Here is a 14,444-nt window from a genome sequence, read left to right as displayed (position 1 = left end):
CAAATGTATGAAATATGATATGTCAAGAGCTATGTAATGTTTTGAATAACTAATAATAAAAAAAATTGTGCTTCTCTTTATATATGTACATACATATACATAACTATTACATGTATGTATTGTGTGTTATACATATTTTGTATTATAACTTATGGCTTAATTAAAAAATTTGTGTTTAATGAAAAAAAATTGAAGAATAGATTTAATTTATTTTTAATTAAAACCTTCCTTTACCGCACACAAAATAAAAACTCTTAAATTATTTTCATCCTGCATACACTGTTTTCTCATACCTATAGATTGATGCTGCTACAAATTAGGACAATATTCTACTGAAAATACTTCTGCTTTTTCTTTACAAAATACATGTATCATCTATACTTCCATTGGATGTATAACTGAACTTCTATTATCTGAGGAAAATACAAAGTATACAATCACTATAAAATTACATGTAAGAAACTCAAAATCTAAACCAATGAATAGAAGACAAAAATAAAAGTACAGAATTAAAAAGCAGCCAACTCGGGACACGTTTTGAAGGGTCTCTAATTAGAAAAATGTGTTTTCAAAAATATTAAAAACTGTTTTCTAATTCACATATAAGATCCACTTTTTTTTTTGTATAGTACTGGGGGATTAAGCCCATGGGTGCACTCAGTGTACCACTGAGCTACATCCCCAGTATGTTTTATTTTGAGACAGAATCTTGCTAAGTCCTCCAGGCTGGCCTCAAACTTGCAATCCTGCCTCAACCTCTGAAGTAGCTGGAATTACAGGCAAATGCTACCATGCCCAGTGATATTCACCCTTTGAAAGTAAAAGTGTACAATTCAGTGGCTTTTAGTATACTTACAAAATTGTCCAAACATCATCATCTAATTCTCAAAAACTTTTCATCATTTCATAAAGAAACCCCATATCCAAAAGACTGTTCTTTTTTCCATTCCCCTTTTTTTTCAACCCTGGGCAACTCAACCTATTTTCAACTTCTTCAGATTTTCCTACTCTGAACATTACATTCAGGTGGAACCACATTAAGTCTGGTTTCTTTCACTTAGAATAATACTTAGATTTCATTTAAATTATAAGTGAAACCACAAATAACAATTCAAAGAAAAAAAATATATTTTTTAAATTAGATGGACACAATACTTTTACTTTGTTTATTTTTTATGTGGTGCGAGGGATTGAACCCAGTGCCTCACACATGCTAGGCAAGCGCTCTACCACTGAGCCACAGTGCGTCCCCAAAGAAAATATATTTTATGAAACTACTACAAAGAAATCCTTAAAATGATATGGGAGCTAAAAAAGATTCCATGTTTAGTTATACACTAAAAAACTCATAGAGAACAGAGGTAAAAACTATTTACTTTAAGACCATTTCTCAAAATCTAAAATGTAAAAAGTTGGACACATACAGAATATAGTTCCAAAGTTAGGAATACACTTCAAGAGAGGTGTAACTTATAAAAATTGCACATTAATGGCTGTGAAAAAATGATAGCTTGCATAAATGAGACTGAAAATGATAAATGCTTATAATATAAATCACAGTGAAAAAAAATAAAACAGCTCAGTTTATTCAGTTGAAGAATATAGAAAGATGGTGAAGACATTTTTTAAAGGAATGTCATTTAAAAGTTTTAGTGTTTTAAGGAATAAGCTTCAATCATCTAGAAAACTCCATACATGTGAAAGAAATATCTCTCATTTCCGAAAAAAATTAAAGAAAGGGCTGGGGATGTGACTCAAGCGGTAACACGCTCGCCTGGCATGCGTTCGGCCCGGGTTCGATCCTCAGCACCACATACAAAGAAAAATGTTGTGTCCGCCGAAAAACTAAAAAAATGAATAAAATTCTCTCTCTCTCTCTCTAAAAAAAAAAGATGTCCAAAAGACTGAGATTATTAAAGTAGATATTTATTTTAATGAGATTAAGGTAGATATTTATTTTTAATTTCCTAAACTAGCATAAATTGCCAGCATATAGTAAATAATGTTTTGAAACAGAGTATTTTTAACCTAATTTCAAATTGTACTACAGAACCATAGAAACAAAACAACACTGTACTTGCAAAAAAATACACATGTAGATCAATGGTACAGAAGACAGAGAAAACCCCACACAATCATATGATTCTTTATAAAGGTGCCAAAAACATTCAAAGTTAAAGGCCATCTCTGATGGGAAACTGAATATTCATATATAGGAGAATGAAACTAGAACCCTTTCACTTTGCACAAAAGTCAATGTGAAACGAATCAAGCGTAAGACCTAAAATTTTCCAATTGTTAGGAAAAACAAAACAAAACATCAACAACAACAAAAACCCAAAACAACAACAACAACCAAAAAAACAAACAAACAAAAAACCGGGAAATTTCAACATATAGGCTCAGACAAAGAATTCCTGATTGGGAACCTTACAGCTTAGGTAGGAAATAAGAGAATCAATAAATGGGATGGCATCAAATTGAAGAGCACAGCAAAGGAAACAACACAGTGAAGAGAGAACCTACAAAATGAAAGAAAATCTTTGCAGTTGCCCTTCCTACAGAGGATTAATATTTAGAAAAATGTATATATATAAAAACTCAACACTAATAAAACAAATAAGCCAGCCAATAAATGGGTAAGTGAATTAAACATACATTTCTCAAAAGAAGTAAAAATGGCCAACAAATTACCTGAAAAAAATGTTTAACGACTCTTGCCATCAGGGCAATTCAAATCTTGATATTATATCTCACTCTGTTAGAATGGCAATCATCAAGAATATAAATAATAAATGCTAGCAAGGATGGGGGGGGGGGACTATTTATACATTGTTAGTGGGAATGTAACTTAGTATAGCCACTACGGAAATCAGTATGGAGGTCCCTCAAAAGGCTAAAATCAGAACTACTATACGATCTACATATTTCTCTAAAATAATTAAATTCAGCATATTTTCAAGATACATTCATACCCATGTTTATCACAGCACAATTCACATTAGCCAAGTTATGGAATCAGCCCGGGTGTCTATCAACAGATGAAAGATAAAATGTGGTATGTATGTACAATGGAGTTTTAACTATAAACAAGAATGAAATCAATATTTGTAGGATAAAAACTGGAGACGATAATTTGTAGCAAAATAAATTAAAAGAAAAAAAATTATGTATTTTCTCTCATGTGTGTAGAAGCTAGAGGGAAAAAAACAGGGGAAAAAAAAGGTGATGCCATGGAAGAAGGGAAACCATTAGGGTAGAGAATAGGGATGAAATGGGAGGAGGAATTGAGGAGTAAAATTGATAAAATTACATTTTTATGTATATATGAATATGCACTAATAAAAAATTTTTTACAAAGAATGTGAGAATAGCACTGACAACTCAGTGATGAAAGAAATTGAGACCCTGTCTCTAATAAAATACAAAATAGGGCTGATGTTGCTTAATGGTCGAGTGCCCGAGTTCAATCCCTAGTATCCACTCCCCAAAATATATTATAAAATATGCAGCTTTTCAAAAGTATCTCAGATTTTCACAGTGTACTTCTAGAGAAAGTTGTGGGAAAATTAATCAATTATAAATCTAGGTATGTTAAGACATGACATGTGGGGCTGGGGTTGTACCTCAGTACCACATAAAAATAATTTTTTTTAAAAAGGTATTGTGTTCATCTACTACTAAAAATAAAAATAATCTATGATTATAATATTTGCTTGTATTTAATTATTAGTATTTTTTTGGTACCAGGGGCACTTAACCACTGAGCCACACCCCCAGCCCCTTTTATTTTGAGGCAAGGTCTTGATAAATTGCTTAGGGCCTCGAAAAGTTGCTGAAGCTAGTCTTGAACTTCGGATTTTTTTGCCTCAGCCTCTAGAGTTGTTGTGATTACAGGCAAGTATTCATGAAGTGCTAAGCACTTTAAATACATCATTTCACTTAATTCTCATAGATGCTATTATACCACAATTTTAAAGATATAAAAAAAGATACCTTAAAAGATATTAAGCAGTTTGTCTAAGACTATTGTAGGTAATAAAGCTATCACCTAAGTTCTTCTGAGTCAAAACCAACTTTTTCAAACCTTTCCTTAGACATTAATTTCTAGTTTTGGTAGAGGTTAAAAAAAAAAAGTCATGTTAAAAAAAAAAAAAACCACACACACACATATACACTTGAAGAGACTATAGTAATACAGGCACTTTCATTAATGGGAGTATAAAGCAATAAAACCATTTTTAGAGCACAACCAGCAAGCTCTATCAAAGTCTTAAATGGCATATATTAATTAAACCAGGAAAGTCAGTATGTTACACTTAACAAAAGCACAAAAAATACTCATCTGTGACTAGAAGAAATCTCTAGCATGAGTTCTGATTAAATAATAGTAGTAGCAGGTATCCTCTTCAACATTTTAGTTACTATTTACTTAGCACTTATCCTGCAGTAACCACTGGTATCAGTTTTTATATACGTTGACTAGTTTTTACCATTAAAACCACCTTCTGGAGGTAGATATAACTATTATTCACATTTTACAGATTATATTTATGCTATTAAAAAAGGATTCTATAGATCCATTATGAACAATTCTATATACAACAGCCAATTATATATTCTAGTTGACATAGATTAATATTAATGCATGTGTGACAGATTTCCATTTTTCAAGTCCAATCACAGGAAGTTGTATTTTTGTAACATAACTTATGCAGAACAACTTACTTCAAAGTGGTAAAATCTACAAAAGTCTTAAACTGTTATGACTTTTGGGGGAAAGTTTACTTTTAGCTAAATGCTGAGTTATTACCCCTTTTTAAGTTAAAGTAAATGAGATGATACTCCATGTACAAGTTGCTGATTCTTTTGTAAGCAAACATAATGTTAGTTCTTTGCCTGGAGTTATCAATATACTATCATTTTTTTTTTAAAGAGAGAGAGAGAGAGAGAGAGAGAATTTTAATATTTATTTTTTAGTTTTCGGCGGACACAACATCTTTGTTTGTATGTGGTGCTGAGAATAGAACCCGAGCCGCACGCATGCCAGGCGAGCGCGCTACCGCTTGAGCCACATCCCCAGCCCTAATTTTTTTTTCATTGATTCCCTCAGCGATAGACAAGAACTCTCTTGCTACCAGCACTAATATCTAAATTACTTACAAACACACTGAAGAAAACAAAAAAAAATATGTGAAAAGTAATGTTAAATTACGTATTTCAATTATTATGTGAGCAGTATTATTAGAACAGTTCTCCCCACAATCTGAGAGAGCTTAAAAAGCTCAGGTAAAATTTACGGAATGTAAAGTTAACTATTTAAAAAAGTGAACAACTAGTATTTTATTCACTATGTTGTGCAATCATCACCTCTACTTAGTTCTAAAAGATTTCCAACACACCCAAGTAAACTCCTTACCCCTTAAGCAGTCTTTCCCTAGTCCATAAGGATATACATTCCTTGTATGAAATTTTTAATTCTCATTATTTCATACAAATGGAAACAATATGACTTTTTGTGCCTGGCTTCTTGCACATTTTTTTTAAACATTTTTTTTTTTTAGTTGGACACAATATCTTTATTTTTTATTTTTATGCCTCATGCATGCTAGGCAAGCACTCTATACCACTGAGCCACAACCCAAGCCCGGCTTCTTGCACTTTAAACAATGCTTTGGAGATTCATCTATACTACAACAGATTATTATTTTTTCATGTGAACTATTTATCATCCAAATACACTGTTTAGCAATAAAATATATATTTTTAGAAATTCAACTACACACCATTCATAATTTACAGCATGTATACCATGCTAAAGAAGCTATGGATACTATATAGCAATTCTGATGTCAGACCAACCTTACAAAAGAACTCCACTGAATTTTTTTGCACTTCACCATGACAAATTCAGAACAAAAGAAGGTAGAATACCATTTTCAATACTATTTCAATGTATATGAAAATCCATAAAAGCAAGCATTATTAATTATTTGTTCAAAGTAAGTAATCAGAAGGCTATATAAAATTAAAAATAAAGTTCATAAGAACCTCCAATTTCTTTTATGAAAATCAAGAAGAAAGGTTATTAAAGTGACAACACACAAGAGCCAAATCCCAAGATCTTCTGGCCCCCAAACATGACTATGATTAAAAAATAAATTACAAGCTGGGAACAGTGGTGCACATCTGTAATCCCAGTGACTCAGGAGGCTGAAGGAGAAAAAAAAAAACTTAACTGGGATTTAGATTTAGTAATACTAAATGTCAGAAGATAATGGAGCAACAATTACAAATGGAGAGGGAAAAACTGTAACCTAACAAAGTATTCCTCATTGAAATAGTGATGACTGGCAGAATCTCAAATATGTAAGAAATTTAAAGCAAGTTTGAGGTCAGCCTTGGCAACTTAGTGAGACTGTTTGAACATAAAATTTAGAAAAGGGATGAGGCTACAAACCACTGTAAAGCACCCCTGATTCAATGACAAATACTAAGATTTAAAAAAAAGAAGAAATATATTATAATGTGCATGTGCTTCTGCCAGTAACCAAGACTGCAATAACTTGAATCAAATACAGGAAAGGCTTGTCAGTGAAGGAGAACATTTACAAGGAACTGAGAGCTTACCCTGTTTGGGTAACTCTCATGTAGGTCTTGGTCTTATTGGGCTCTCCAGACTGGGGTGGGTGGGGTGGGAAGTGGGGGAGGAATAGGGTTGACTGAGTGAACAAAATCCAAAAGACTTCATCAATAACCTCCAAGCTGTAGAAAGGTAGCATGAGTTATGCTGCAGGTAGTTCTAGAAGAAATGTTCCTGAAAAGAAAAACCTCTTCTGACCACCTTCTACCTCAGTAGAAAAAAGGCAGCATAATTTGCAATGCTGAAGTTTTTGTAGAAATCAGGAAAGAGTAGAAGAATCATACTTATTCACTTCTAATTATGCCCAATAATAAAAAGACATGGCTAAAATACAGGTAAAATAAAAATAAGTAAATAAACGAAGCAAGTACCAAGTAAATAGGGGAAAAAAAAAACATCAAAGATGGTTGTGGCTGGGCGTGATGATGCACACCTGTGATCCCACCTGCAGCTCAGGAGGCAAAGATAGGAGGATCTCCAGTTTAAAGACAGCCTCAGCAAAAAGAGAAGAGTTAAGCAATTAAGTGAGACTGTCTCTAAATAAAATATAAAATAGGGCTGGGAATGTGGCTCAGTGACCAAGTGCTCCTGAGTTCAATCCCCATTACCCCCAACCCCAAAAAAGATGGTTATGAACTCTCAACATGAGGGCTTCAAACACCCTTAGTGGTGTCACCAATGAGGTTGTTCCTAAAATGATATGGCAATCAGATTCAAGAAACAAATGGAGATTTTGCAAGAGAAAAGGCTCTTGGATTTAAAACCTGAAGCAGATACAATAGAGTGCATAGCCCATGTCTGTTAGCAAGGGTGCATATAGCCAAATCCAACTCCTTTGTAAAAGCAATTCTTATAATGCACAGTGGAAGAAAAAGAAGAAATATTAAAAACATTCTTGATCTGGGCATAATAGACATGCCTATAATCCCATTAGCTCGGAGGCAGAGACAGGATGATTCCAAGTTCAAGATCAGCCTCAGCAACTTAGCAAGGCCCTAAGCAATTTAGTGAAACCCTGTCCCAGAATAAAAAGGACTGGGAATGTGGCTCAGTGGTTAAGTGCCCCTGGGTTCAATGCCCAGTACCAAAAAACAACAGATAACTGAATAAAAAAAATAAGACATACAAACACAACAGAATGTTATTCAGTCATGAAAAAGAATGTAATTCTGACATTTGCAGCAACATGAATAGAAATGGAGAATATTATTTTAAGTAAAATACCTCAGGCATTTTTTTGGGGCGGTTAATCACTGAGCCACATCTCCAGCCCTTTTTAATATGGGGTGCTTAACCACTGAGCCACATTTCCAGCCCTTTTTAATATTTTATTTAGAGACAGGGTCTCGCTGAATCGCTTAGGGCCTCACTAAGTTGCTGAGGCTAGCTTTGAACTCATGATTTCCTGTGTCAGCTTCCCAAGCTGCTAGGTACACCAGGCTTTTGAGAAAGATTAATACTGCATGTTCTCACTTATATGTGGCAGTTAAAAAGTTGATCTCAGGGGGATGGGGTTGTAGTTCAGTGGTAGAGCACGTGCTAGCACACATGAGGCCCTGGGTTGAATCCTCAATCACATAAAAATAAATAAATAAACAAATAAACAAATAAATGTATTGTGTCCATCTATAACTTTAAAAAAAAAGTTGATCTCATAAAGTACAAAGTACAAGAGCAGTTATCAGAGCCTGGGAAGGGTGTACAGGAGAGTAAAGTAAAATGAACATAGGACTGTTAATGGGTACAGGGGAGCCAACAGGATAGGCAGAATACCTTCTTGTGTTCTATAACACAGTGGGGTAATTATGGTTGACAGCAATTAATTATATGCTTCTTTCTCTTTTGGTGGTGCTCAGGATAGAGTCCATGACCTCACACATGCTATAATCATTCTATCCCACTTAGCTTTATTACTAGTCCTAAATGTATATTTCAAATTAGCAGAGAGAGGATTTTGAATGTTCCCAGAATAAAAAAATGATGTTTGAAGTGATGAACATGCCAATTTCTCTGATATGATCATTACATATTACATAAATGTACTAAGATGTCATATTTTACCCCACAAGCGTCAACTAAGAATAAAAAAACACATTTAAAAAAAGTGGAATAGATTTGTATGACATTTTGTACTTTTGTGCCTATAATATGGAAAATAGAGATGAAAAATCTAGTCTTTATATATTTTAGATGATAAGGACATGTTAAAGTAGTTCAATTGTTGAGCAGGATGTTGATGGTAGGAGAGGCAGTGCATGTGTAGTGATAAAGAATATGTGGGAACTCAATATTTTTCACTGAATTTTTCTGTGAGTCAAAATCTGCTATAAAATTTGAAGTCCATTAAAGAGTTTCTAAAAAAAATCTGTTCTGAATGAATCTTAATTTATGGGAATGAAAGTAAATTCTAACATTTGAGTTCTAGAGTATGATGTGTAATTAAAGGCACTTAAAATTAAGAGCTCAAAATTAAGAGGTTATTAAGATTATAGGGCTAATAAAGCAAACTGAAATGCAAAATAACTTAGAGAACTAATAAACAAATAGCAAAGAATAGGACATAGCTGAAAACTAAGTTGTTGACAAGGAGATAATCACTGGGGATACAAGAAGAAAGAAAGAAGACAGAGACTAAACAATTGAAAAAATCAGAGTAGATATGTTAGACAAAGGCAACCAAACAATAGGACAATCGGTGTTCCTAAAATAAGCATATTGATCAAACATAACAAAATTATTCTTCACCTTTAGCTATAACAAAAGTAAAAAGTAAGAGGCAAGGAAACACAAACATTTTAAAGAAATACGGATAATAAGAACAAGATTTTCAGACAAATGTGGTTAAGTTACTCAAATTCCAGGATAAAGAAAACAATTTTAAATACACTCATGCATCAGATCAAGCACAAAAAAAAACTTAACTGGGATTTAGATTTAGTAATACTAAATGTCAGAAGATAATGGAGCAACAATTACAAATGGAGAGGGAAAAACTGTAACCTAACAAAAGTATTCCTCATTGAAATAGTGGTGACTGGCAGAATCTCAAATATGTAAGAAATTTAAAGCATACTTTTTGTTAAGAACTGTTTGATGATAAAATGCAGTCAGTCAAGAAATGAAAAGCCACCTCAATAAAGACCTAGTGAACCATTCAAATATAGAACTAATTTAGCAATCTGTCTACAAAAGTACACAGCTGGATTCATCTTTGATCAATTTCTAGTTTTTAAGTTAATTTTTAACTAAACAAGTAATACTTAGTTTTTTTTCCTGGTAAAAATTAAACATTATAAGTCTTTTTAAAATTATTTAAAATTTATTTTAAAATTAAAATTTATTTTGTAGTTGTAGATGGACAGAATGCCTTTATTTTATTTATTTTATGTGGTGCTAAGGATCAACCCAGTGCCTCACACATGCCAGGCTAGTGCTCCGCCACTGGGCTACAGCCCCAGACCAAACATTACAAATCTTTATTCTAACCATCCCTTCCTCCCACTAAATATGCAGGGAGTACACATGTGCCACCACACCCAGCAGAATTTATAAAAATTTAGAAGACTTTTACATAGCAAGAATTATGAACTGAAGAGCACATGAGAAACTGGAAAATATCATTTAACAGAGACAAAGGCCAATTTCTTATTGTGGAAAAAAGTTAACAAGTCTAGGGCCAGTCTCAGTAATTTAGTGAGATCCTGTCTCAAAATAAAATAAAAAACTGGGAAAGCATCCTTGGGTTCAATTTCCAGTACCAAAAAAAGAAAGAAAAGAAACAAATGAAAAATGAGATGGCTTACTTTGTCTATTATATATTGTTAAACATTAAGAGGTATGATGAGCTGGGGGCGGAGATGCACACCTATAATCCCAGTGGCTCAGGAGGCTGAGGCCCTAAGCAACTTAGCAAGACCCTCTATCAAAATAAAAAACTAAAAGTTCTAGGTTAGGGATGGGATGTGACTCAGTGGTTAAATGACCCTGGGTTCAAGTCTCAGTACAAAAAGAAAAGTACAATGATATCCCAGAATATTTTGAAATTTTAAATGATCCAACTTTCTGATGAACAATTAGAACATGTTCTTTGATCTTGAAATTTCAGCTGTAGCAATTTATTCTACCTTCAAAAACTTGAAAATAATATATAAAATGAGGACTTAAAGCTGAAGTCTGCAAAAACCCCCAATGTCTATCAAATGAATACTAAATAAAGTACAGCACAAGGGAATACTACATAGTTAATACAGAGAATGAGGTACTTTTCAAAAAAATCTATTTTGTTAAGAAAGATGCAAATAGTATATAACAGTACAGTTATTTATAAAAAACAAACAAACAAACAAACAAAAAACAGAAACACGGGGGCTATGGAATAGCCTAAGATATACAAGGCCCTGGGTTCAATTCCCAGCAATACCTGCCACCCCCAAAAAACAAAAGGCTTGACTGAAATCAAATATATGGGATGCATAAGTATGCATTCCCTACCCTCAGAAAAAATTACAGCAAACAGTTAATATAATTTGCCTTTAAATAAGGAGGTGTTCAATACTTATTTTTAACCATTCTGAATTATTGAATTTTTGAAATTCTCAACTTTATGCATTATTTTAAAAACATATGAACAGAATTCTGCACAGAGGGCTTAACAGCTCATTTTCAGTCTTTTAAATATACCTACATGTGTAAAATCCAACTAATTACTGCTGTAATATTAAAAAAAAAAACCACTGGGAAGAGGAAAAAAAGAGCAAAGAAAATATACAAAATAAGTATGACACATAATTCTTTATTAACTTCTGAGAAAAATCAAACATGCTAAGATGCCCAGCATTTCCCATCAAAAGAAAACAAACAAAAAATTAACAAAAAACCAACAAAATACTGGGCATGGTGGTGCACAGCTATAATCCCAGTGGCTAGGGAGGCTGAGGCATGAAGAATTCAAAGCCAGCCTCAGCAACCAGGAGGTGCTAAGCAACCCAGTGAGACCCTGTCTCTAAATAAATAAAATACAAAACAGGGCTAGGGATGTGGCTCAGTGGTTGAGTGACCCTGAATTCAATCCCCAGTGCCAAAACACACACAAAAATAAATAATAAAACCCTGTATTTAATAAATAAAAATAAGACTGATAACTAAATAGAAGCTTAAGGGTAAAAGTAACTGCAGACATATTTCCTGAATATTTATTTTTTTACATTATGCAGTTATATACTACTTACCCAGCTGGGAAAATCAGACCACGTTGGAACTCGCTGACAGAGGTCTCGGAGAATACGTATGATAATCACACAGGACTGCAGACCATTAGCTCTAGCCTTGAGGGCAATACAAAAACCAGCTGGATTAAACTTAGAAATATTGAAAATATCCCTTGATGAAAAAAAATTAAAATACCACTGTTCAATGGAAGCTCAGATAAAAACAAAAATAATCACACTTAAAAGTTGGATTCAATGAGCTGCCATTTACAGCAGTATTTTATGCCAGGGTTAGTATATAAAAGTTGGTATTTAGGTCAAAGTAAACAGATTATACAAGAATAAAATTTCTTGATCCCCTGTGAACCTTGACCTATATTCATTTAAAACAGTAAACTTAAAAAAAAAAATCTGCCTACATTAGAAATAAAAGAAATAGTGAAGAGCTAAAAAGTTTGTCTAGGGACTGAAAGGCTAAGGAAATCTGTTTGGTTTCCTTGCTGTGCCTTTGCATGACTGCAAAGTCACTAAACCAAACAGCTGCTTCCTCACCTTTCACTCCCTACACTTATTAACTTAGAGAAAGAGGGGGGAAAAAATCTTAAAAAACTATACACAAAGCTTTAAACACATATTCCATTATTTAAAGCAAAATTAATCTGCAGCCTTATGGAATATAATACATATACAAACATGTGATGTTCCTAAACAAGTCAAGTTTAAATATAGCCACTAAAAAGAAAAAATAAAAACCCAAACTACAAAACACCCCCAAAACGAAAGTTTATTGTCAAATTAATAGTAACTGCAATATGCAGAATCTTCACATCCAGCTTTCTATGTTAACATATTTTCTGAGATTTAATTTAAAATAATATTGCTTGGGCAATCTTTTGAAATGTTTAAGCACAGTTAAACATGTGTACTGAACGACTCTCTCATAAGGCTACAAGAAAAAAGTAAAATGATGTTCCGAACCTGGAACCACTTAGCGTGGCGTAGAGCAGCCAGAGCGTCAAGGCATTTTTGCCTGTCCAAGACGTCCGGTGGGTCTTTCACCATACCCGAGGTTACATCTAAAATGGATTGAATTGGCAAAATGCAGTGAGGAATGGGTGTTTGACCAGGTGAGCAAGACACTTCCTTAAAGTAGCATCAGTGTCACATGAGCCATTTGAAGTTTGTCAGCACTTTAACACACCCAGGGAGTTATTTTCAACAAATTTACATAATTCAATTTTAAGAATAAAAGGAGAAATTAAGTTTAACTCTTAATTTAATAATATAATATTTTCTGGAAAAATAAACCCTACCCACCCAAATGAAATCCAAAGGAAAGATTACTGGACACAGCGCACCAGCACAAAGATGACAAGACAAAGGGAACACAAAAATCCACCTTAATAAATGAGAATGTACAATTAACTACTGAGTTTGTTGAGTATTCTAAGTGATCAAAGGTTATTCTGAGGCTAATTATAGCAAAGAACTGATGATAAATATGAAATGATCAATAGAATATGGGGGGCCCCCAAACAGGCATTTCTCTAAGAGATCAATGATTTTCTTCCACAAGAGGATTTTAGAATATGAAATGCCCCTTAAAATTCAAAGTTTTCACAAAATGTAATCCAAAGAGTAACTAGAGAAGCAAATGGGTAAAGCAGAAATGGGTAATAGAAACTAGCATGGTTAAATGGAATTAAGAACAGAGAAGATGGAATAAGATGAATGAATGTTTTGATGATAAATAATATATAGGATCTTTCAACTTGGTTAAAACATAAATGATGTACATAAAACTTGTGGAGAAAATATGAAACTAAACCAGGACAAGAAGTTAACTTTAAACTAAAAAAAGTCACTCACATAAGCAGTCAAAGGACCAACCATATATTCATCTAAAATCTATAAAATGTACATGATATATCAAATATGCAAATCAAATTATCAGCAAGCAAATAGTAACTTTTTAAATCTAATTCACAGTTTTCAGTGACTTTATAGTACATTTTCTATATCATCAGTTAATTATAGCAGTCCTTTGGTCAAAGAATACCAAAATCACTAGGCACTCACGATATAATTCATTGAGAACCCCAAATGAATATTGGGGACAAAAGAAGAAACAGAAGATAAAACAAGAAAAAGGTAAGGATGCAAATTACTTCAATGTATATCTTATCATGAGTATTAACAAATCTTAAAAAAGACAGCTTGTCCTCATTCTAAGCAGATGACGTATAAAGAAGTATGTTAAAAAACTGATGAAGAATTTCATCCCATTTGGGTTTTCTTTTCTCAGTTATTATTCCTCAAATAATCAGATACAAAATTTTTAGAAGACCTATAAAAAGGAAGTCTTATAGATAATCAAGGAAAATTATGTAGTATTTTGAGAATAGGCAATGAAGGAGGGATTTGGTGCTAAAAAGAAACTATTAAGGAAAAAAATATTAGTAGGTAATTTCAAAACTTGAAAGACTAGCTACTGAAAACAAGAAATAAATTTTAATATAAGAAAAAGACTTCTTTGAAATAAGGAAGAAAGACACGTGAAAGCACAGTTAAGGGGAAAAAAAAAAAACAAAAAA

General features: G+C 33.1%; 1 protein-coding gene across 4 annotated transcripts in view; it reads right to left on the bottom strand.

Annotated features, from left to right (window-relative positions):
• The window catches only part of Zfr (zinc finger RNA binding protein), a 76,949-nt gene that overhangs the window by 8,901 nt on the left and 53,604 nt on the right, over positions 1-14,444 (bottom strand). For 3 of the 4 annotated variants that reach the window (XM_046422319.1, XM_046422317.2, XM_046422318.2), the window contains 2 exons: positions 12,829-12,926; positions 11,872-11,967 (listed from right to left, as the gene is read on the bottom strand). In XM_046422319.1, the coding sequence (XP_046278275.1) occupies positions 11,872-11,967; positions 12,829-12,926 (194 nt within the window). Of the gene's footprint in view, positions 1-11,871; positions 11,968-12,828; positions 12,927-14,444 lie in introns of those variants that run through there. The other variant, XM_058572088.1, reaches the window with a different exon arrangement.

The sequence above is a fragment of the Marmota monax genome, unplaced genomic scaffold, assembly GCF_021218885.2.
Source record: "Marmota monax isolate L192 unplaced genomic scaffold, Marmota_monax_Labrador192_F-V1.1 WCK01_AAM20220418_F8-fsc00077, whole genome shotgun sequence".
In the NCBI taxonomy this organism is placed as follows: Eukaryota; Metazoa; Chordata; class Mammalia; order Rodentia; family Sciuridae; genus Marmota; species Marmota monax.
This window is presented reverse-complemented; position numbering and strand designations above follow the sequence as displayed.